The sequence below is a fragment of the Pleurodeles waltl genome, chromosome 5 (assembly GCF_031143425.1).
Source record: "Pleurodeles waltl isolate 20211129_DDA chromosome 5, aPleWal1.hap1.20221129, whole genome shotgun sequence".
NCBI lineage: Eukaryota > Metazoa > Chordata > Amphibia > Caudata > Salamandridae > Pleurodeles > Pleurodeles waltl.
Window position 1 is genome coordinate 1,777,854,155 of NC_090444.1, and position 25,601 is coordinate 1,777,879,755.

Below are 25,601 nucleotides of genomic sequence, written 5' to 3' on the forward strand. Positions count from 1 at the left end.
GAGCAATTGTCTGCTGGAAATGCTGTACATTTGTGCAGAAATACGTAAGTTTGAGATGGTGGGGCTTGTGTTCCCCTTGAAAGAAGCTTCGCCTGACAGTTTGGGATGGACTGTTCTGAGGAGGAGCAGGATCAGTACTGATTTGTTTAAGGCGGCAGGCCTTTGTTTAGAGCAGTCTGGGTAAAAAACGATGGGTTGGAATGCTACTCAGACCGATTGCCAGTTATTGGGACTATTTGCAAACATTCTTTCCCCCACCTTTAGTGCAGAGCACATTGCATCATAATAGAAGCTATTAGATACTAAAGGGAGAGCATAGTTCACGTTGGCAGGGAGATACAGCCTGTGAAGCTGTTTGCAATTATTAACTTTTTAGAGTCATCAAACAGGAACGTTGCACTTGGTAACACTTATGCACAGAATTGCTAGTGCAAAATGTGGTTGTTACAAATAAAAAGGGTAGGTGATTTATAGTTTAGACGATAATGCAGACATTGAAGAATCACTTTATGGTGACAAGTGTAACTAAGACACAAACGCAGGGTCCGTTGTATTTGCAAGTATTTTATATTTAAATTTTGATCATTGATCAGGGTGGTGATATTAGGCATTGGCTGGTATATTGAGAGAGCCAGTTTTCAATTTCTAAGAATGGAGATCTCAGTGCTGCTGACATTAAGTAAGGGAGTAGGTGACTAATAATTGGATGGCAAATATATTTTTCCTGCAATTGCGAAAGTGTGAAACGGGGTGGCCCATTAGGGAAAATTTACACTTGTTTACAGGCAGCTGTATATTTTGGATAGAGCATTTGGTGTTTCTCATTAAGCTAGTCCCTGCCTAGTTTGTATGTTAGTAATGTAGGTGAATCAGCTTAACCGTTTGCAGAGAGAAATTTCATTGATTTGATACACATTTAGTTAGCCTGTGAGTCCGAGGCCTTATTAAATACTGTAACTTTTCTGAGACGTTGCATTTATACGAATAAATCCGTAATACTCTGTTTTCCTTTCTCTCTGGCAGGCATGTTTCTATGATACACAGATGTTTTCTGAGTTGGAATTGGCGAGCTTGTGCAGTTCTTAGAAAAACAACACTTCAATCCATGGCCTTGAATTCTGGGAAAGTTCTCATCTGGAAATTTCAAGCCTACAAGTTATATTTTCTTTTTGAGAGATCTTAAATGTATTTTTGTATCAACGATACTTACAGGATGCATAGTTCATCATTTCACACTGTCCCTATGTGATGCTTTGACACCAGAGGCACGATGATAAAATACTGGGGTGAGATACCGGCTTCCTCTAGTCAGGCTAGCCGAAGTTCATTTGATCTGCTGCAGCGTGAGTTCAGGACTGTGGAAGTGCAAGACCCTCCATTACACCAGCCCTCAGCTAACAAGCCTCGGCATACCACCATGCTGGATATCCCCTCAGAGCCGTGCAGCTTGACCATCCACACCATACAGCTTATCCAGCACAACCGGCGCCTGCGCAGTCTGATTGCCGCAGGCCAAGCACCGAACCAGCAGCCCACTGAAGGCGTCAAAGTAGAAGAAAGCGAGCCGCTGCCTCCCCGTCCACTTACCCCGTTACTACCAGATGACCTGCGCCCCATGGACTGCAAGATCCAGAAGTTGCCATTCCAGCTGCGCCACAGTGACCCGGAGAGTGATTTTTACAGGTATGTACTCGCTTCTTTCTGACATCCACAGACACGCATTTCTTTGGCATACTTCAAATTCACAAAAGCGGGTCTGTTAATGTAACACGCTGTTCATGGACAGCAAGCCTTTGTCATCCTTAAGGGAATAGGACTTCCGGCCTTACTAATATCAAATGTTACTAAAAAAGGTGCATACTTGGGAAGGACAATACATTTCATATTTCTGGCAAGTACATACCCAGTAGGTGGGGGGTGTAATTCGATTCTGGTGTACTCTACGTTGACTACAAGTGTTTGAATTTCGACTAGGTGGGGCTTAGGGGAGTTGAGTTTTACACAGCATTCTTCACCCAGTGGATCCCTAGCATCATCTGGAGGTATGGTTAAGATCTGATGTCGAGAAGACTGGAAGAAGCTTTACCTATCTTGTCTTATGCAAGTGGTGCTGATGTCTATTTGCTTTAGAAGGTGCATAGTTTTTGTAGTGGGACATAGAACAATATTGGAATAGCTGGTCACTTTTAAGTCGACTGTTTCTACCTGTTCGAAAAGGTTAGAAGGAACTGCTACTTAACATAGCATCTAATGCCATGAAGTAAGGATGCTTCTTCATTTCTGGTCCCCTGCCCATTTGAAACAGATACTTGCCTAGAAAACCTGTAATCTAATTTCCATCTCTGCACCTCCTGCCACATATTTGGAACGAGCTAACATTTCCTGTAAAGAGCCCATCCTGAGATAGGTGGGGGAGGCATATACATCTGAGGGCATTGATGCTCATCCCTTCTGTCATTCCTGAAGCCAGCCATGCTTTTAGACAGATGCCCGAGAGTTCATTTGTGTTAAATTGTACCACTTTATAACAGTAGGCATGTAGGTCTGTGAGAGAGAGAGAAAGTGCTTCACATTTGTAATCGGTAGAGCTTATTACTTGTGGTACAGTTCATATTGGCACAACAGATCCGAAAATGGACCGTTTAAAAAAATAAAACCGTATCTGGTATGGGGCTGATGTGAGTGTGATGTGTGAGAAAGTTCTCAAGCCTACACAGGTTTTTTTTTAGATTTTCTTGAGTATCATCATAAAAAAGGTCAATCTGCCATGACCACTAGTGGAATTATTATGCCGAAGAAGGTTAAATGCCCTCACCCGTAACCCTGCTGATATCTTAGGTCTACTGCTCCACTTCTGTGTTTCTGTAGTACCTTTAGTTTTACAAAATACTGCTCCATTTCTGCGTTTCTGTAGTACCTTTAGATTACAACATACCGTAAGTACAAGAGGTGGTCACAGTTAGAATATGGAATGTGGCATTTAAGCTCCATAGGCTCACTGATAAAGCCATGCTTGTCCCTGAAAGGAATGTTGGGCTCTTCTCATAGACAGAAAAAGAGATTTGTGAGCCTGGTTGTAGCTAAGTAAAAATAACAGGAGCTGTAATTCTGATGCGATGTGTATGTTGGTAACACCTAGTTAGGTTACAATGTCATCATGTAGCTTTTGGTAGTGACATGGTTATGGATTCCTGCCTCTATTTCATGGGTTGGGATGATGCCATTTGCCAGTGTTTGTATGCTTCCAAGAAGGTGGATATGGCCTGTCGACTAGTGATGCCTTTCATGTTGTTACCACTCTCCATTGGCTTGCCCTTAGTCTTCTACTCAGTAACCAGGAACTAAGATTTGATGTTCACCTGTCCTTCATGCTGCACCTCAACTTGGCAACCAAGTCTACTTTTTTTATGTCTTGAGTCTCTTGCGTCCTAATGGGTACCCTAGTTATTTAGCAACACAAAAAGATGATGGACGGAGTGCTGAACAATGCAAACACTCACCCCCAGTCACAGATCTGGGATTAATTCATCATTCTTTTGCTTACCATGCCACCCCAGTTTGGACCCAGCCATATGCAAATCAGTCTTGACCCTGTTCCTCATGGGAACAGTCCAGCCCGAACTGCCAAGCCAGGTCCTCCCTGGACCGGAAACAAGCATCCTGGGACCAGTTTCAGGGTTTCACCCTTCATCAGCCAGGCTAGCTTGAATCCAGTGGCACAGTGAGCAAAGGACCCACGTCTGGGCATACCCTTCCCACTTAGGGTAACTTTAGCAACACAAAAGGATGATGGACGGAGTGCTGAACAATGCAAACACTCACCCCCAGTCACAGATCTGGGTTTAATCCATCATTCTTTTGCTCACCATGCCACCCCAGTTTGGACCCAGCCATATACAAATCAATCTTGACCCTGTTCCTCACGGGAACAGTCCAGCCCGAACTGCAAAGTCAGGTCCTCCCTGGACCAGAAACAAGCATCCTGGGACCGGTTTCAGGGTTTCACCCTTCATCAGCCATGCTAGCTTGAATCCAGTGGCACAGTGAGCAAGGGACCCATGTCCTAAAAACGATGGATTTAGGCCCAGATCTCTGTACTGGGGGTGAATGTTTGACATTGTTCAGCATTCCGTCCATCACTTGCTCTTTTTGCATTGGTTGCCCCAAGTGGGAAGGGTATGCCCAGACGTGGGTCCCTTGCTCCCCATGCCACTGGAATCAAGCTAGCCTGGCTGATGAAGGGTGATACCCTGAAACCGGTCCTAGGATGCTTGTTTTCAGTCCAAGGAGGACCTGACTTGGCAGTTCGGGCTGGACTGTTTCCATGGGAAACAGGATCAAGACTGATTTGCATATGGCTGGGTCCAAACTGGAATGGCATGGGTGGCAAAAAAACAATGGATTTAGGCCCAGATCTCTGTACTGGGGGTGAATGTTTGACATTGTTCAGCATTCCGTCCATCACTTGTTCTTTTTAGCCTAGTTCTTTGTCATCCTCTCCCCGTCTTCTGCCAAAACATGAAATAATCTAATCAAGGTAGTCCCACACCTACACTTTTCAGTTTTCTGACCATAACGCCCAGGCCAACACCTCATCAAATCCTGCATCCCAGAACATTAGCGATAGTAATGCTGGAACTGAAGCTGATAAATTGTTCTTTGGGATTTTACGACAAAATCTGATGTAAATTCAGAAAGTAAACTGGTAAATCAGAAACTACATTCTCTTAAAAGAATTGGCTAAGAACTAAATTGACAATGGTTTAAGTAAAATAAACTTAAATACTGTGAAGTGTAGTTTATAAAGACAGTCCAATGAACTTTGGAATGTAGTTGTATAATGCAGACTCCACAAAGCCACAAAAATACAACTGAAGTCGTCAAAATAATACAAGGCACCTCCCGTATATAATGGCCCTATCACAGTTTCCCCCAATACGACCCCTTCCCCATGACTGTCTGGTGTATGTAAGACTTCCTTCCAATCCGTGATCCAGAAGAGCAGAGCCTGACTTGTGCCAAACAACACCCCATGGATCACTATTACTAAGCCAGGCCTGAATCCTTCCTTAGTTTCGCTATCTCAAATTCTTTTTTTCAAAAGACCTCACCGGTCGATAAAAACATCCCCTGCCACAGCTTGCTGTCCCAAGGCTATTTTTCTCATGGCACACAGGGCCATCCATGCACCGGGACTGAAGCAACCAAATAGAGTTTAGCGCCCTTTTGACAGCAAACGTGGGATCACCAAAGCTTTCAGCAAGCACAATTCGCTTTCCTACTAAACACCCTGTTGCCAACATCAACAAATGTACACTTTTACAACGAATTCCTTATTTGTAAACTAATCGAAAGGAAGGTCAAATGCCCACTATAGCACTATTGGAAAATTGATCTACCTATTCGACTGTCAACCTTGCTTCTGTCCACACAGCGGTAATGAGTTACAGCTCTAGAACATCACTGAATACTTAAATTTAGGAAGGCAAGTTCAGGGAAGCAGCACCGATCCCAGTGTCCCTATCTACAATCCACAGCATACTTGACTACATCTGACCTTTCATTTGATCCATCTAAGAGAATACAAGTGCAACAAAATCACTGGTACATGGAGATTATCCAAGTGTCTCCATGGCCACCTCTGCATTAAACTTCAAATATATGTGAAAAACACATGCATGTGGTCACACCCCACAAACATGGCTCGTGTTTACATATGGTACATGAGACCTTTCTATTAGCTCTCTAAATCTTATTCTCTTCTTTTTGAGCATTAGAACGTTTTGCGATATACATAGTCAAAAATATCACAGCACATTTCAACTCCTATATTCGTCTCCAGTGAGATGTGGCCTAACGGTCAGAGTTGCCAACTTTGGAGCTGGAGAACCAGGCCTGAATCCTGGCGTCGGCTCGACAACCTGTGATTCCAAGCAAACCACTTTATTTCCCCATGCCTAAAAAAAATCTGACCTTGTGTAATGTTATTTGGCGCACATATAAAGCGCTCCAATACACTTGGGTCCACATTTGTGCTATACAAGAATGCAAAAATAAAATTGAGGAAAAAAATAAACCATTCCAATAATCTGACAAAATGAATCTGGTGCCTTTTACGTTTTATTGGGTACTCTAGACCCAAAGCATTTTTTCTGATGTAGAAAACTAGAGGATTGTTGTGAATCGACCTGTGAGATATAAAATAAATACCAAACTTAAACACTCAGTGTTATTTGATGAGAGAGAGAGAGAGAGAGAGAGAGAGAGAGAGAGAGAGAGATTGCTCTCTAGAGCAGTGTTCCTTCGAATAATTTATTTTTGTCAAACCTTCTTCAGTGAGTTCTTTTCCCCCCCATAAGCACAACGTTGTAGGAGGTCATTAAAACACAATAAGGTCAGAAAAAAGGCTTCTGAACGCTAGTAGTACAGATAGATTCCACACTATAATGACATTTCCCTTGTGAACAAGTGATATAATGAAAACGCCATCTTCAAATGTTTCATCCCATTGAGACTTAGCAATTGGCCAACAAAAATCTCCCTCACCTCAAACTTCTACCGTAAATCATGAGTGAGAATAATGGAGCCACTTGTTGTGAAGTGGGTGTGTGGGACCAGGCCCATGGGACTGCCTTGATAAGCCATAGCTAGTTACGGGGTTACAGAGGGCTCTCCTTTGTTATATCTGGAAGAGATGAAGGGCTGGAGTTCCGGTGGGGCAAGCCCTGGGGGGAGGCCAGCAGACAGGAAGTCACTGGAGGGCCCCAGATATATTCAAAGTTTTTATAGTTATTCGTAAGTATGTCAGCCATTCATTCCATTGTTAAGGCCTGCCACAACCTAGTATCCAACTGAGTGATTGAGGGAGCCTCTTTTTTCCCCACTTTTTTCCAGTAGACCGCTAGCGTCGTCTTGGCTGCCCCCAAGCATGGCCACATGATAGAGTGATCTGCTGAGGTTTGGCATTTGAGGGAAGTGTCTCTCAAGCCCAAAAGAGTGAAACTTAGAGTAGAGGGGATCGAGTAGCCCATTATGGATTTGATATGAACTAGAATTTCAGACCAGAAGGGGCGGATAATGGGACACTCCCATCCTTGATGACGGAAATTTCCAATTAGCCCACACCCCGTCCAGCAGAGGTCAGACGGGTTAGGGTACATTTTTCCTTCTAATTATTTTGCTTTGCGTATGTCAACATTGTTTGTAAATACACCTGGTTTAACGGTGTGCTGGGCCAAGAGTAAAGTTTATTCCCTTTGCTAAATATTGTGGTGAGTGAGCCACCACATCTGAATGGTGGCAGCGGGGAAGGGTTGGGTGGTAAAGATATAAGGCTGAAGATGCCAGTCACAACAAATATCAAAAAGCATTTATCAAAAAAATAAGTATTTCATCTGCTGCTTCTAACAAGCTCCAGTTACACAATTTGGACTCTTAGCCTGACTAGAAGCTCGGCATGTATGTTAGAGGGTGGCAAAGTTAACTCTTTCATAATTGGAATTGGAAACAGCATAATCTGCCCGTCACAAAATGGGGAACAGCTGGAGAAATGTTGTCAACAATCCTGTCTCAAAAAGCAGGTACTCTGAGTTAACTGTAGTGACCTTTGGGTAAAGTCAGGGCTCCTCTCACACAATCAAGAGACTTTCTGGCTCTGCCTACTCCACAGGTAGTTTCCGTTCAATATGGAAGGAGCAAGACAAGAAAGTAAAGTTTACTTTTTGGAGCAGTACACACCTTTTAAATGAAAAATAAATGCAAATTCATTTTATTGGCGGGAGGAGCATTTTTTTATAGAAAAGCTTGGTTTGTTAATTCGATCACTTCAGGTTTTCTTGGTGTAACCGAAAGGGCACTGTAAGGAAATGCCTCCTTTGCATGGTTACCCCCTGACTTTTTGCCTTTGCTGATGCTAAGTTTTGATTTGAAAGTGTGCTGAGGCCTGCTAACCAAGCCCCAGCACCAGTGTTCTTTCCCTAACCTGTACTTTTGTTTCCACAATTGGCACACCCTGGCATCCAGGTAAGTCCCTTGTAACTGGTACCCCTGGTACCAAGAGCCCTGATGCCAGGGAAGGTCTCTAAGGGCTGCAGCATGTCTTATGCCACCCTGGGGACCCCTCAGTCAGCACGGACAGGACACACTGCTTGCCAGCTTGTGTGTGCTAGTGGGGATAAAACGACTAAGTCGACATGGCACTCCCCTCAGGGTGCCATGCCAACCTCACACTGCCTACGGGTATAGATAAGTCACCCCTCTAGCAGGCCTTACAGCCCTAAGGCAGGGTGCACTATACCATAGGTGAGGGCATAAGTGCATGAGCACTATGCCCCTACAGTGTCTAAGCAAAACCTTAGACATTGTAAGTGCAGGGTAGCCATAAGAGTATATGGTCTGGGAGTCTGTCATGCACGAACTCCACAGCACCATAATGGCTACACTGAAAACTGTGAAGTTTGGTATCAAACTTCTCAGCACAATAAATGCACACTGATGCCAGTGTACATTCTATTGTAACATACATCCCAGAGGGCACCTTAGAGGTGCCCCCTGAAACCTTAACCGACTATCCGTGTAGGCTGACTAGTTTTAGCAGCCTGCCACACACCAGACATGTTGCTGGCCACATAGGGAGAGAGCCTTTGTCACTCTGTGGCTAGTAACAAAGCCTGTACTGGGTGGAGATGCTTATCACCTCCCCCTGCAGGAACTGTAACACCTGGCGGTGAGCCTCAAAGGCTCACCCCCTTTGTTACAGCACCGCAGGGCACTCCAGCTAGTGGAGTTGCCCGCCCCCTCCGGCCACGGCCCCACTTTTGGCGGCAAGGCCGGAGGAGATAATGAGAAAAACAAGGAGGAGTCACTGGCCAGTCAGGACAGCCCCTTAGGTGTCCTGAGCTGAGGTGACTCTAACTTTTAGAAATCCTCCATCTTGCAGATGGAGGGTTTCCCCAATAGGATTAGGGATGTGCCCCCCTCCCCTCAGGGAGGAGGCACAAAGAGGGTGTAGCCACCCTCAGGGTAGTAGCCATTGGCTACTAACCCCCCAGACCTAAACACACCCCTAAATTCAGTATTTAGGGGCTCCCCAGAACCTAGGAACTCAGATTCCTGCAACCTAAGAAGAAGAGGACTGCTGAGCTGAAAAACCCTGCAGAGAAGACGGAGACACCAACTGCTTTGGCCCCAGCTCTACCGGCCTGTCTCCCCACTTCTAAAGACACTGCTCCAGCGACGCTTTCCACAGGGACAAGCAACCTCTGAAGCCTCAGAGGACTGCCCTGCATCTAGAAGGACCAAGAACTCCTGAGGACAGCGGCTCTGTTCACCAAAGACTGCAACTTTGCAACAAAGAAGCAACTTTGAAACAACACGTGTTTCCCGCCGGAAGCGTGAGACTTGGCACTCTGAACCCGACGCCCCCGGCTCGACTTGTGGAGAACAATCACTTCAGGGAGGACTCCCCAGCGACTACGAGACCGTGAGTAGCCAGAGTTGACCCCCCTGAGCCCCCACAGCTACGCCTGCAGAGGGAATCCCGAGGCTCCCCCTGACCGCGACTGCCTGCTTCAAAGACCCGACACCTGGTAAAGGCACTGCATCCGCAGCCCCCAGGACCTGAAGGATCCGACCTCCAGTGCAGGAGCGACCCCCAGGTGGCCCTCTCCCTTGCCCAGGTGGTGGCTACCCCGAGGAGCCCCCCCCTTGCCTGCCTGCTTGTTTGCACACTGCACCCGGCCGCCCCCGTGCCGCTGAGGGTGTACCTTCTGTGTGGGCTTGCGTCCCCCCCGGAGCCCTACAAACCCCCCCCCGGTCTGCCCTCCAAAGACACGGGTACTTACCTGCTGGCAGACTGGAACCGGGGCACCCCCTTCTCCATTGAAGTCTATGCGTTTTGGGCACCACTTTGACCTCTGCACCTGACCGGCCCTGAGCTGCTGGTGTGGTAACTTTGGGATTTCCCAGAACCCCCAACGGTGGGCTACCTTGGACCCAAACTTGAACCCCGTAGGTGATTTACTTACCTGCAAAAACTAACAAACACTTACCTCCCCCAGGAACTGTTGAAAATTGCACTGTCTAGTTTTAAAATAGCTATATGTCATTTATGTGAAAACTGTATATGCTATTTTTCTAATTCAAAGTTCCTAAAGTACCTACCTGAAATACCTTTCATTTGAAGTATTACTTGTAAATCTTGAACCTGTGGTTCTTAAAATAAACTAAGAAAATATATTTTTCTATACAAAAACCTATTGGCCTGGAATTGTGTGTGTTCCTCATTTATTGCCTGTGTGTGTACAACAAATGCTTAACACTACCCTCTGATAAGCCTACTGCTCGACCACACTACCACAAAATAGAGCATTAGAATTATCTCTTTTTGCCACTATCTTACCTCTAAGGGGAACCCTTGGACTCTGTGCATGCTATTCCTTACTTTGAAATAGCACATACAGAGCCAACTTCCTACAGCCACATATATATTTGTATTTGTTTTAATGACGTACTAACCAGAAAGGATTATTCCATATCTTATAGTAATTCTCTGGTTATCTTCTTGCTAGGTACACCGGCCACTCCAAACTCATACATTGATCCAGTCCCTCTTAGGTACTGTAAGCCCCATCCATTTTAGTGCTAGCTTATATTTGTTATTTACAGAATATCTATTAGAATTGAGATCTAGCACTGGGAGGCCTTCGGGTAGCCATGCGCTTTACAAACTCCTAAACTAGTGATGTACAAAAGAATTCATTTCTGATCAGCAATATAGTATCTTTCCATATCTTAAATACCAACTTAGCAGGAGTTTAGGGTCAGCCCTTCGCCCCATCTAACAGGTTAAGTATTGACATCGCACCCTTTGCCACCTCTCAGAGGCAAAGGCGGGGTCCTCCTGAATGTTGAACTGCCACTCGTTTCAAATCGGCAAGTGTGAGGCTCTATAGTATAAGAGGATGTCAGGTGTCATGTGTCACGAAACCGCCTTCATAAATAGTCTTGAAACATTTGGAAAGTTCCATTCTGCATGCACTGTGTTTCCATAGGAAACCTCTAAAAATGGAGCTGTTAAATGCAAACGTTCTCCGAGGACGTTCAAACAGGTAATATTGGAGCTGGTACAGCAGTATTTTTTAAAACTAACTTTCTTTGCTGGGCAGGTCTATCAGAGTTTCAACCAGAATCTCATGTCATCGTACAGCTTGTCAAGTATTGGTTAGATGTTGCGAGACCAGACCACCTGTGGGTCTTGTGTAACGTATAATTCTAAGTTTTGAAACCCATCCTAAACCACCCAAAGGTCCGCAACCATCTAAGACACTGCGGCTGATCTCCCATCAGAAATGTAGAAGACTTGGAGCTATTAAGGTGAAGCCCGCTCACTTCTTCAAAGATAGGGAGGGCCTGGAGAGCTCTTGAACAAGACCATTCAGGATCCGTTTAGAAGTCCATAACGTCATCTGCATATGGTGCCACCCTATTTCCCTACAGTCCACTCAAATCTCTATTTGTGTATCTATTCATACTCATTCTGCGAAATGTTCTGTGGCGAGTACAAATAGCAGGCATAGCTGTCCCGTAACACCCTGTATAAGTAATAGGTCTGAGAACTCCCATCACAAGTGGGCCGTGGCAAAGAGCTCCAAAGAGAAGGGAGACCAGCGTACCTGAGAAAGATGGAACTAATCTTAAGTCTCTGAAATAAATTTAGTCGATAGTTCCACTCGATTGAATCAAAAGGCTTCTTAAAGTCAGCAAGCAGGATTATAGTAGGCCGTCCAGTCTGTGCACCTGTGCCGGGGCAATATGGAAGCTTAAGATATTATTCCTAGTGGCACTGGACATGAAACCTGATAGATCCCTGCACGCTAATGAGGGGATCGCCTTTGATAAATGGGTAGCCAAGACTTTAGTGAGGATCCTGACCTCTACATTGAGTAAAGAGATTGGTCATTGTGAGTAGCATCGATCAGTAGCTGGCTCTGTGCTGCTGATTCCATCAAAACTGCCAACTGAGGATCTAGGAGCTAGGACACACAATCTGCCACTCCATTCAAGTATTTTACCAAAACACAGGTCCGTGAAAGAAGATGATCTAGTATCCCACTGTAATCTCCAAAGAGGACATTGGCAATGCAGGAGGTGCACAGATGTTAATTTGGGAAATCGGCCCATTATACAGTGCGCCAGAGAATGCCACATATCTGCCCACACAATCAAACTGGGAACGACTGAACTGGAATGGCAGACTGCATTGAAAAAGAATGGGCACTTTCCTTGAACTCCTTGTGAAGCCCAAGTGGAATTTTTGTCTTGTATTTTTAATACTTCAATAGCGCATTCAGACCATGGGTATTGAAGCGCTAAGCGGGAAGAGAGAAACAGACGCAACCCCGGTAGAAACTACTGTGAAAACAGCCAAGTCTTAAGTTGCTTACGAAACAATAAAAGAGGAGTAGTTCTTCTAATCTTGGCTGGTAAAGTGTTCCACAGCTCACCAGCAGCTACCCAAAAAGCCAGACCCCCCCCCCCATTTTACTTTTTTGCATTGCGATACCAGTGCCAGCCTAAGGTCCGCAGACCTTTAAAGGGCGACAAGGGGAGTACCACTTAAGAACATCTTGCAGATATCCTTAGCCCTGAGAGTGGAGGACTCGGTGGGTCAAACACAAAGCTTTAAAGGAGATAGGCTTCATAACAGGCAGCAAATGCAGCTCCCTGAGGCCCTCCTTGGCGAAAGCAAACGTAGGCAGCCCAAACACCAAACGGGCCGCCGCATTCAGAATGAGCTGAAGCTTGTTCAGAGAAAATTGATTTATATGTAAATATAAAGCGTTGCAATAGTCTAATCTGGATATAAGTGCCAGGAGCACTGTCACTCTCAGTTCTCATGGTATGAAAGGCAAAGGTTTTTTTTTTTTAAAGATATTGACCAACCAGAAACATGCACTCGTAAGCTTGTTGACGTGCATGTCAAAGGTCAAGGAGGAGTTGCAGATGACTCAAAGATTCTTAGCTGCTGTGATGGGAGTGGGTAAAGTCCCACAGGTCTCGGGCCACCAGCGGCGGCTCTAGATAGAAGTATTTGCCCTAAATATAAGTATCTCGGTTTTATCCCCATTCATCTTCAGCCTGTTTTGACCCCTCCAATTACTAACTTCCTTCATGCAGATTTGGGACCTGTCTGCCACTATTTCCCTGTCATCTCTAAGGAAAACAGTAATCTGGGTGTCATCAGTGTAAGAAGACAACTGGAAACCAAAAGAGCCAACCAAGTTTGCTAGGGGGGGCACATACAAATTAAAGTGGGTCAGGCTGAGGGATGATCCTTGTGGAACTGGCCAGGAAGGGACACTTTGTATTCTAGTAAATGTGTTTCTTGAAGAAAAAGGATGTCTGGATTATTGAGCTTCACTGTCTTGAGGACTCTTCCTCTTTGTACCTTGCAGAGCAGGCCATCTATGTTGCATAGGAGGATCCCCAGCTGTCCCTCGTGGGACCTAAGTCACATTCGAAGCATACAGAGGAATGTCTAATCCATGGATGTGTGCGGGGTTCTGCCTGGTGTCTAAAGTTATATGTCTGACTAATAAAACAACCAGAGCAGATATCCCTTTAAAACACCTATCCTACACCCTCACAAGCATTACGTATCTGTTGCAGGAAAGAACCAAGACTGCTGCTAGCAGGTCCTTCCTTTTCTGGTGATACATTTCCACACTCCTCCTTTACCCCACAATGATTAATTGAGATGAAAAAGCGGGAAAGAGAGTAACACAGTTAGAGAAATCGAGGCCGGGAGAAAAACTGCATCCACATTCCACTTGTGTCCGGGGAGCAAAGGGAGGAGCAGCCACCCACCACGCCCCTATGTCATCCCTCCCTAAGCCCCCAACACAGCAGTGTACACCACATTATGTGGGAAACCATGGCAGACCCTAGAGGGCACACAGTCATTCAGCAAAAGGTTGTTAAGCTGTTAAAGGGGGCGCTGCCTGCCCCGAGGACGGAGAACCCACAAACTTGACTGCCAGGTGATGTTTCTCCTTCACCATTTTTTGTGGCCCTGAGTGTGTGACTCTTTTGGAAGGGGCGAGGTCAGAAAGTATAAATAATATCCACAGAGAAAAGCTCACCAGACCATGGGCCCCACATCACCCTCCTGAGACCACTCCCACCTGCAGAATAAAGTAAGCAAAACCAATCAATCAATCAATCAATCAATCATAAAATGTATAAAGCGCGCTATGTACCCATTAGGGTTTCGAGACGCTGAGGGGGAGGGGGGGCAGCTGCTATCGGTCGAGGAGCCATGTCTTGAGGAGTCTCCTGAAGGCGAGGAGGTCCTGGGTCTGGCGCAGGGAGGTCGGGAGTGAGTTCCAGGTTTTGGCGGCGAGGTAAGAGAAGGATCTGCCGCCGGCGGTCTTGCGTTGAATTCGGGGAACAATGGCGAGGGAGAGGTTGGCAGAGCGGAGTTGGCGGGAGGGGACGTAGAAGTTGAGTCTGTTGTTCAGGTAGGCGGGTCCGGCGTTGTGTAGTGCTTTGTGCGCGTGGGTGAGAAGTTTAAAGGTGATCCTCTTGTCCACGGGGGGCCAGTGGAGGTCCTTCAGGTGGTGGGAGATGTGGCATCGGCGGGGTATGTCGAGGATCAGACGGGCGGATGCATTCTGGATGCGTTGGAGTCGTTGGATGTCTTTTGCTGGGATGCCTGTGTAGAGTGCGTTGCCGTAGTCTAGTCTGCTACTAACGAGGGCCTGGGTCACCGTTTTTCTGTTTTCCGTCGGGATCCACTTGTAGATTCTACGGAGCATGCGGAGGGTGTTGAAGCAGGAGGAGACTGCGTTGACCTGTTTTGACATGGTGAGAGCGGAGTCGAGGATGAAGCCGAGGTTGCGTGCGTGGTTGGTTGGAGTAGGTGGGGGTCCCAGCGCGGTGGGCCACCAGGAGTCGTCCCAGGCCGAGGGGGAGCGTCCGAGGATGAGGACTTCCGTCTTATCGGAGTTTAATTTCAGGCGGCTGTTTCTCATCCATTCGGCGATGGATTTCAGTCCCTCGTGGAGGTTGGCTTTGGCGGTGTGTGGATCTTTAGTAAGGGAGAGGATGAGCAGGGTGTCGTCGGCGTAGGAGAGGATGCTGAGGTTGTGCTGACGGGCCAGTTGTGCGAGGGGTGCCATGTAGACGTTGAACAGCGTTGGGCTTAGCGAGGAGCCTTGGGGGACGCCGCAGATGAGGTTGGTGGTTTCGGAGCGGAAGGGTGAGAGTCGGACTCTCTGGGTTCTGCCGGAGAGAAAAGAGTAGATCCAGTTGAGGGCTTTGTCTTGTATTCCGGCTTCGTGGAGACGAGTTAGTAGGGTGCGGTGGCAGACCGTATCGAAGGCAGCGGATAGGTCTAGGAGGATGAGGGCTGAAGTATCGCCGTTGTCCATTTGCTGTCTGATGTCGTCTGTGGCGGCGAGGAGCGCAGTCTCGGTGCTGTGATTGCGTCTGAATCCGGATTGGGAGGGGTCTAGGATGGAGTTGTCTTCGAGGTAGTGGGTGAGCTGGGCGTTGACGATCTTCTCGATGACCTTCGCTGGGAAGGGGAGGAGGGAGATCGGGCGGAAGTTTTTGAGGTTGTTGAGGTCAGCCTTGGGTTTCTTGAGGAGGGCTTGGATATCGGCGTGCTTCCAGCTGTCCGTAAAGGTTGTGGTGTCGAAGGATAGGTTGATGATCCTACAAAGTTGGGGGGCGATGGTGGAGTCGGCTTTGTTGTAGACGTGGTGTGGGCAGGGGTCTGAGGGGGGTCCTGAGTGGATGGAGTTCATGGTCTTTCGGGTTTCGGCGTCATCTACGTGGGTCCAGGTGATGAGGCGGTCGGCGTAGGAGGAGTTGTCGGGGGTGGGGTCTGGCGGAGGTGTGGTGTTGAGGCTGTCGTGGATGGCGGCGATTTTCTGGTAGAAAAAGGTGGAGAGTGCGTCGTAGAGTTTCTGGGATGGTGGGACGTTGTTGACGTTGGCGCTGGGGTTGGAGAGCTCTTTCACAATGCAGAAGAGCTCCTTGCTGTCGTGTGCGTTGTTGTTTAGGCGTTCTGTGAAGTGGGAGCGTTTGGCGAGTCGGATAAGTTGGTGGTGCTTGCGGGTGGCTTCCTTGTGGGTTGCTAGGCTGTCGGGTGTGCGCTCGAGAAGCCATTTTTTCTTGAGTTTCTGGCAGGTGCGTTTGGAGGTGATCAGTTCGTCTGTGAACCAGGCTGCTTTTTTCTTTTCTTGGTTGACGGTGGGCCTCTTGAGTGGTGCGAGGGTGTTGGCGCAGTTGAGGATCCACTGTTACAGGTTGATGGCGGCGCAGTTCGGGTCGGTGGGGTCGGTCGGCGGGTTCTTGGCGAGGGTGCTGGTTAGTTGGTCTTCGGTGACTTTGCCCCAGCGGCGGTAATGGGGTGCGGTGGTGTTCGGTGTTTTTCTTGAATGTGAAGTGGACGCAGTGGTGGCCGGTCCAGTGGAGTTCGGTGGTGTGGCTGAAGGAGATATGGTTGCTTGCAGTGAAGAGTGGGTCTAGGGTGTGACCGGCGATGTGGGTGGGTGAGTTGACCAGTTGTCTGAGTCCGAGGTTGGTGGTCAGTGATGCAGTGTTGGCGTCATTGTTCTCCAGGTGGAAATTGAGGTCTCCAAGGAGGATGTAGTCCGTTGAGGCGGGGGCGTGGGTGCTTGCGAGGTCGGAAATAGTGTCACTGAAGGGGGCTCTTGGTCCTGGAGGTCGGTATATGAGAGTTCCTCTGAGGGTAGTGTTGGGGTCCGTGTGAATCTGGAAGTGAAGGTGTTCAGCTGTCTTGAGGGTGTCGTCCGTGTGGGTGTGGATCTTGAGGGTGGATTTGTGGACGACGGCTATTCCTCCACCGATTCCGTTGGTGCAATCTCTTCTGGTGATCTTGTAGCCGTCCGGGATGGCGATGGCGATGTCTGGGGCCGAGGAGTCGTTCCACCAGGTTTCGGTCAGGAAGGCTACGTCTGGGGCGGTGGTGTCGAGCAGGTCCCAGAGCTCGATGGCGTGTTTTCGTGCGGAGCGTGTGTTGAGGAGGATGCAGTGGAGGTGGTTGGTGTTGCTTGTTGCAGGCTTCGTTGTTCTGTTGCAGGTGAAGTTGCAGGTGCGGCAGGAGAAGGGTCCTTTGGTGTGCTTCGGAGTGGCCTGGAAGCAGGCTGCGGAGGAGCCAGGGTTAAGGGCGAGAAGTTCGCTGGCCGAGTAGCGAAGGCTGGTGGTGCGGGGGGCGTGCGGACTAGGGGGGGTGGCGCTGGGCACGGTCCAGGCGCGGACGGGCGCAGACGGGCTTGCCTCTGGTGCGCCGGCGGCGCGGACGCGCAGCGCCAGCCATTAAGAAGGGAGGGTGGAGGGAGGAGCAGCTGGGAGGCAGGAGGGAGCGGCGAATGGGGGCGCGAGGGGGGTGGGGCCAAACTCCTATTGATGACCCCCTCATGCCTCAAGTGTCCCCATGCCATCCTAGCCAAGGCACACTTGCCCCTTACAGATCGAGCCACATTCAGCAACGTCTAGATTTGAGACATTGGTGTTACGCGGTCCCAGCTCCTCTGGTACAATGTACATGTGTCACCCACAAATGCCATGCACCAGTGACATAGCAAAATGCCACGGGCTCCCAACCCTGGAGTGCAATTTCAGGCCACACCGGCAATCCCTGTGTCCAGGTATACTCAGCTCTTCAGGAGGGAGAAAGCCAAAAGGGAGCGAGGGGATGCCCATTAATCTCCAGCACCTCTGCACACCAGGGAGGGCCAAACTCACTGCACCATCACAACGTGGGTAGTCCAAGAATGACTGGCATCTCGCTTCCTCCTGTCCGTCTGGTTCAGCACTTATAGGAGGCCTCAGACCACCTGCCTCCTCTGGTGATCTACCAGATATCATGGTCCGGCCTCCAATGTCTCCACGCTCCTGGACTCAGTCATATGGCCACACTCCAGCTCTACCATCCAGCTCCCATGACCGGGATCCAGCCACCCCCGGAACGGTGCGCCTCACATCACTACTGGTGGGCCCAGGATCACAGGCCACTGATGGTTTCAGCTGAAACAGCAGACTATCGCTGCTCATACTTCAGCCCGGCTGTTGGTCTGGTCACGGCTCACGCACCTCGCAGAGTCCCTCAGAGGCCCCTCGGGATTGCCAATCTTGGCCCACAAATGTCCGCCCAATGAAAGATATCGTGAAGGGTATCTGTGGTATGTTGGCAACAGGATGACATAGAATTACAATAAGGGACGGGTGTAGGAGTGGGGTTCGCTCAACACGAATCCACCATCTTTGATGGTACAGCCACCACTGTTTTGAATTTTGTGTGTTGTACTGAGGGTACACAGTTTGTCTTTTGTGCTATAACTATTTCACAAACACACCTAGAAGTCATGCATTCACTATAAACATAAAAAAGCCCATAATGACAGCTCAACTTGAGTATATCTCTGGTGATTAACAGAAAAAATGTTTGACTAGTAGAACATATTTAATGAATTGAATACAGTCCCTTTTTAAAATCATTAGTGTTGCACTTCAGATGCAGCCTCTCAAATGTAAAATAGAAGAACCTGCCTACTTACATTTTAATGAACTTTTTACAAAACTTATTACTTGATTAGTGGAAATCGGTATCACCAAATATTTCTCATGTTTCCCACTCAAAAATGTACACAAACGTTTTAGCAACATATTAAAATATATGTTTTCAGTTTCAGATAACAGGAATCATTTCCAATTAAACACATTTCAATTTTTTATACTTTTGCCACACAAGGTATTTACAGCGTAAGGAGCATTTTGGTACTTAAAAGGTGTAGGAGACAAGATTTTAATATCACATAGCAATCAATTTTCAGATATGAACATAATTTGTAAGCAATTAGAATACGTTAGTTCAGAAGACACCGCTCCCTTTTAATATTTGCAGCAAAACAAGGTAAGCTAGTGTTTATTTAGAAGGGCGTGGGCAGAATACTCCTTAGGCACTGAATGTGGGTTGTGTGCAGGACTTTTCATTGGGCATCATTTGATTGCCTGAGAACCATAAAGGTGTCACAAAACAGGCAATGCTCTAGCAACATGTTTACCCTGCAGTGCTAATGAGAATGCTATGTCGGCATTATCATTTGGCTTAGGAAGTTATTGTCAGTCCTCTGGTGAAAGCTAGCGGCTGCTTTTTGCCTTTCTTTAGTGTGCGCACTTCTAGGCTCCCTATGCACGGCAAAAAGACAGGGGCTGAAGAGGCACCTATGCATGCTTGTTAGACGGAACTCCGCTGTAGAGTTTGGCAGCCGTAACTTGAAAACATGGCTTTGCTGAATCGTAGAATAGCGATTCCCGAATTAAACGCAAAGAAAATCTGAATTACATTAAAGACATGGAGGCTAACGATGTGCATTATTCCTTTAATGCCACTCCACGCAGCAACTGAAAGACATTTTACATAATAAAGTAAACATTCTAGAATACAAACATCTATACCATATAATAAGTCTGTGCACAGAACAGTCTGCCTCTTTGAAATGTGAAACTTGCTCCCTTCTTCATGGATGAACGAAGATAAAGAATCCACTGGGAGCGCCAAACTTCAGAGAAATGAAACTCCTTACAGGAAGCAAACTATTGGTTCTTATCTGAGAGGAAAGAAAAACATTGATACTCCAGCTCCAGAAAGCTTGAAGAACAAGAAAACAACAAGACGACAATTAAATGTTCTTCTAAAACCATAACATTATCCTTAACTCTTCTCTTACTCCCTTTAATTATATAAATTTTCTTTTTAGTAGCACCATTCTAACAAAAGGTACATTTCCACTTCTGCGACGAGATGGCGCAATGTTAACCTCTGTGTCTTTAATGAAATTCAGGTTCTCTTGGCATTTAATTTGGAGAATTACTATTTCATTACAAGATCAGAGGCTACCATTATGCATATTGGTAGTCTGCCAGTACCACATCAGACGTGTTCAACTAGCTTACAGTAATGTTTTGCAAATGGAGTTAGACCAGTCAGCAGCTCTCAAGATAGCTTCCAATCTGCCACCTCTCCAAAACGACTGACTAGCTGTAGCTCCCCTCATAAAATAAGCTTGAAACTTCTGTAAATTAACACCAGCCAGCTTAATAGTCCATTTCACCCACCTTGCAGTAGTTGCACAGCTAAACACTTGAATTGGTTTTTACAAAGGAAATCAGAAATTGCTCAGTACCTTCAGGACGAAACTCACTCACCCTGGAATTGTATTCGGTCATGCAATTCACAACACTGGCGTGACAAAGGCCCCGTAATGCGAGGAGGGTGAGCTCCAGGGTGCCCCCTTAACATAACACCTGTCCCGAGTGTGTCCAGAGGTGGGGGCCCCTCCAGGTTTGTTACGCCACTGATTCACAACGCACAGTTTTCTACAAGAATCAAATTTTGGGTAAAATATGGTGTTAGGCATTGTTTTGTTCTCTTACTCCAAAGGCATTGTATTCTCGGTTACTTACCTCCAAAGCTTTAACATCTGACACTCGATGACAGGATATTAGACAAAGTAAGGAAGCCAACTTTATAGAAAGTTTTTTCAGGTCCAAATATCTAGTAGAAGGCCAAGAGGAAAGCATACAGAGAACTACATTTACATCCTATAGGGTCTCATACCTAAGTCTAGGGGTTCTCCTCAACCTGATGTTCTTAAGGACTCTACAGATCAGAACATTTTTTACCACGCTCCTGCCATTGACTGTATTGTGTCCTGCAGAAACCGCAGACTTATAGCAGTTTATTGTTCTGTAGCTAAGGCCCATATCAAACTACTCTACCAACAAATTGACCATTTCAACTATAGGAGCCTCCACTGGACCAAATCCCTTTCCAAGCACCAACATACCCACTTTTTCCATACTCCTTTATACCTATAGCGGATTCCTGGAGCCCAGGACTCCTTGAGGAGTTCCTCAGCTCTTCCCGAAATGCCTCACATTTCTCTAGATGATCTGATATTCTCCAAGGGTGTTGCTCTCCATCTGCTTCTCTCAACAGACCCTCCATGGCAGGCAGTAAAAAGGGAATGTCGCAAGCTAGCTCCAAGGTCATTGGAAACCATACCTGTGATACTCAAAGGAGAGTTATTAGGACAAGAGAGCATCTGAATCATCGCGAATGGCGGGAATGCTTAAGCGTTGGTCCTCTTCCAGGTCTGAAGGAAGGTGTTGTTCACCACCAAAGCACCTGGATCAGGCATCCGACTATAGTGCTTCTTCAGTTGAAATGTCAGCTTGCTCGCAAAGAGGTCTAACTCCAGAGGGCCACAAATCTGAGACAGTTTCCTGAAATAGGCCCGCTCAATTTCTAGTCGCTGAGATCCCTTAGAAACCTTGAATTCCAGTCCACCATCACATTTGCCTTTCCAGGCAAATTCTTTGCCTTCAAGCTGATCTTGTACTCCAAGCAAAACAGCCAGAGTTTCTTGACTAAATCTGACAGGTCTGAAGATCCCTTCCCCCACTAAGCGATTTATATATGCGACCGCAGAAAGATTGTCCATCTATAACAAAACCACTCTGCCTTGCAAACTGAAACTCATAAGGGCATATAGACCTGCGGTCAACTCTAAATAATTTATGTGATGCAACTTCCCTGTGTGTGACCACAATCCCCCAGTGCACCCAAGTGTGCACCCCCTAACGTGTAAACTTGCATTGGACTCCAGAATGAATTCTGGGGAGCAAGCAAAGATCACCCTTCCATTCCAGAAGTCTATATTCTTCAACCATCAATTCAAATTCAGCTTGGCTTCCTGATCTATAGATACCATATCTCCATGCCCGTCCTCCCCGAAGGGCCTTAGCTTTTATTCTCTGCAAAGGACAATAATGTGAGGAAAGATTGCCTGAATGAAAGAAGACAGAAGGCCCAAAAGTCTGACTAGTTCCCTCAGAGTTAACGACTCTTGCTTCAGCACATACCTTATCTCTTCGAATTTTGGTAATCTTCTTTAAGGGCAAAAGCAGAACCACATTTACTGTATCTACTGTGAAGCCTAAAAACTCCAGAGACCTGGAGGGGGTAAGAATAGACTTCTTGTTTACTATGAAGCCCAAACTCTTCAGTAGGGACATAACCATATCCAAGTCCTCCAAAACCTGTGCTTGGCATTGGGACAAAAGGATATCATCCTAGGAGACAATCATATGCACAGATGTCTGATGCAGGAAGCTACAGCTCTCATCACCTTGGTAAAGCACCATGGTCCAGATAAAAGACCAAAGGGGAGCGCGTGGACGTGGTAAAGTCAACCCCGCCAGGTGAATTGAAGATAACTCTGATACTCCCTGGCCATCGAAATGGTAAAGTAGGCATCTTTCAGGTCCCCCTTTACCAACCAATCCTTTTCTTGAAATATATCCCTTAAAAGATGGATTCCTTCCATCTTGAAATGCCTGTATACAAGAATATGTTCAGATCTCTTAGGGTTATCACAGGCCTCCACCCCTTGTCTTTCTTTTCCACAAGGAAGAGTGTATTTACAAGAACCCTGTGCTTTAAGGGAACTTCTATAATAGTGCCCTTCTCCAACATACATTTTACCTCTTCTTCTATCACTTTCTGCTGATCTGTGGTCAAACTTAGTTCTCTTGGGGGAACAGCTTGGAAGGGTTTCTTCAGGAAATCTATCTTGCATCCTTAGAAGATCTAAAAGTCTGAGGCGACCTCCAACTCTTTCCAGGGAAGAAGAAGAAGAAAGTGAAATTGTTGTACTTGCCCTGGTAATGTGACCTATTTCCCCTTGCCTGATGGAAACGTCCTCTTTGGGGATAGAAGGTCATGGTTGCTCCGACTTGATATCCTCTGACAAAGCCTCTTTGTCTGAAGTTTGAGAAGTGGGACCTGTAGGAACCCCGGCCGGCAGAAAGTCCCCTTCTGCCGTCCTGTCCAAAAACACCTGGACTGAAAACCCTGTGCATGTGAGATTGGGCCTTGTCAAGTGCAGTAAAGGTTGCCAAGTACTTGCCCAGGGTTTTGATCATGTCCTCGCCAAAGAGAATACCATTGGAGTTCTCGGAGGGTTCTCTCTCTGCAAGATCTCCAAGTTTAGGATTTATTTTCATGAACACTAATCCATGCCTCTCAGCTTTGAGGCCAGCGTTGGCATTTCCAAGAAGAACCAAAGCTCTTTGGCTCCAACCCCTGAGGAGATTTATATCCATTAGGAGCTTGTTGACATGTGCCTCCTCAGCCATGTCTATGATGCTTGCAAGGGGCACGACCACGTCAAGGACGCAGTCCTGGCAAGCCTTGAGGGGCCTCTCAAGCCTCTTCCTAGGATCTCTGCCTAGCTTAAAGAGGGTAATAAGCTCTAGGTCTATGTTTGGGGTAGAGCACACTTTCTCATGGATTAGAGGCCTTGAGCATTTGGTCTTTAAATACTACAGGCTTCCTTCAGTAGGTTACTGATCCATCGTTTGATGAATCTGCCCACATGGTCCACCACTTTGCAATCCTGGGTGCCTAATGTTGTGTGGGGAAAACATTTCCTCCCCAGTGGATCTTTAACTATTCTCTTGGAGGGAGAAGTGGTCTCATCCTCGGTAAAGAGGTCATCCACTGCAAAGTTCCCCGTTCTGGGTCTAATACGTACTCCTCTATGGGCACTTTGCTCTGTTGTTCCTCCTCTCCCAGTTCAATATCCTAAGTGTCGCTAGGGGTACCTGATTCTGTTGTGCCGCATCGGAGACTTTCAATTTTGTGCAGAATAGGACACCAGTCCCCTTTGAGTTGCTTAGACCTGCCATTCTTTTTGAGGTGCTTGGACCTCTCGTCTTCTTTGAGGTGCTTGGACCTTCCATCCTTTTAAGGGGTATAGACCCTCTCTCGATATACTTAGATTTCCTCCTTCTCTTACCTCCTTTATCCCCATAATCGGAGTCTCCCCCGAGATGGACCCACAGTCAAATTCATTATCAGATCCCATAGATCACTTATTAACTATCCCCTGATCAAGAGTCTCACATATGTGGGTACGTATCTCGTGTTGTATTGGCTTCTTAATTATCGCCTCATTAATCTTTGCATGTAGGATATTCGGGCTCTCTGCCTCCTAATCCGATATCTTAGTGTAATGAGGTGAAAGGAGGATTCTTTTAAAATAATCACAAAATACCCTGTAGGTAGATGCTATAGTGAGATAAAGGAAAGGCTTTTTTGAAAAAATTGGTCGAAAGCAATAAGCCCAAGGATGAGGAGCAGCAATCCCTCACTGAAAGCAGCTGATCGTGGAGGCACTTTAACTGTCAACTGCCACTATGATGTTACAATGTCTCCTGGCAGCTGCCTCTATTCATTAAAATAAATTGGACAAAGCCCAAACAAAGATGGCGGCACGCTGTGCGCTGGTCTGGCCAAGCCGGTGCACAGCGCTTTCCTTTAATACCAACCCGACGCATTGTTCCTCAGGGATGCATCTGGTGAATGCCACCTACCGCAGCAGCCCCTGGGGAACCGAAGAGCTCTGTAAAACCAGGGGGCTTCAAAGGCACAGCCCCTGGTGGATGCCGACACATGCACTGCGGGTCCCACGGTAGCCAGAGGTGCTCAAAGGCAGCCTCAGCGGTCCTGGCTCAGCACGGAGAGCGTGGTTGAGAAATCAGCCGCACTAAAGCAGGTGCACACTGAGAGCGCATCAGGCTACCAAATTTAACGCAAAACAGCACAGCTACAATGAGTTTCCATAAATTGGAAACTGCAGCAAACTCTCATAAAACATGAAATAGCACACAAGTAGGCATACGACAATGCAAAATGAAGGTACTTATCTGCAAGGAGAAGTATTTAAAAGAGCCAGATTGTTCTGTGCATGGACTTATTATATGTTACAGATGTTCTTTTCTAGAATATTTACTTTATGATGTAAAAGGTCTTTCAAGTGCTGCGTGGAGTATCATTGAAGGAATAATGCAGAGTAGCATCCGGTTTTGTAATGAAATTTGCAGTTTAAGACCTGAAAGTGATCTTGGATGGCCCTATAGCTGGTAGCAGTGAAATTTTCTAGTTTTGAAGTTTACAGGTGGACAGAGCCGCTCAGCCTAGGCATTTGTGCAGAAAATGTGATTAGCCTTGCATATCTATGGAGTGCTGGTAGCTCGCTCCTATTTTTCCAAGGTCCTAATCCTTCCTTTCTGCTTTCCAAAACATCGAAGGCTCTGTGGAATGAAAGCACCCACCTCTGCAAGTTGTTATCAGTTGTGACCACCAGGTATGATCCAGCTGCCCCAGTTTGTTTTCTCCTCCTTGGACTTTAAATTTTTTATTTGTGTTTCAAGGCTAGCCCTCAAGTGCAGTGGTGTCAAAGAAATCTCCTTACATACAGAGTTCAGAATCTGAAAGGGATTTAAGGGAGTTTAGAGTTAGCGCTTTTCAATTATAGCTAACTATAACTTACAAACTGTGCCAAAGGAGATATTTATTTTTCAGTGGAACCCGTAAAACATTTTTGCTGCTTTGGTGCCCTATGCTGTCGAAGTATTAAACAGACTCTACCTCATAGTACTTTTTGTTAATGGATAGCTCTACGATGATCCACTCCAGCCTCGTTAAGGATCTTGTTATACCC

General features: G+C 46.7%; 1 protein-coding gene across 2 annotated transcripts in view; it reads left to right on the top strand.

Moving 5' to 3' along the window:
* The window catches only part of SUPT7L (SPT7 like, STAGA complex subunit gamma), a 68,051-nt gene that overhangs the window by 1,325 nt on the left and 41,125 nt on the right, over positions 1–25,601 (top strand). For both annotated transcript variants that reach the window (XM_069236230.1, XM_069236231.1), the window contains exon 2: positions 1,024–1,683. In XM_069236230.1, the coding sequence (XP_069092331.1) occupies positions 1,271–1,683 (413 nt within the window). In that variant the 5' untranslated portion in view covers positions 1,024–1,270. The remainder of the gene's footprint in view (positions 1–1,023; positions 1,684–25,601) is intronic.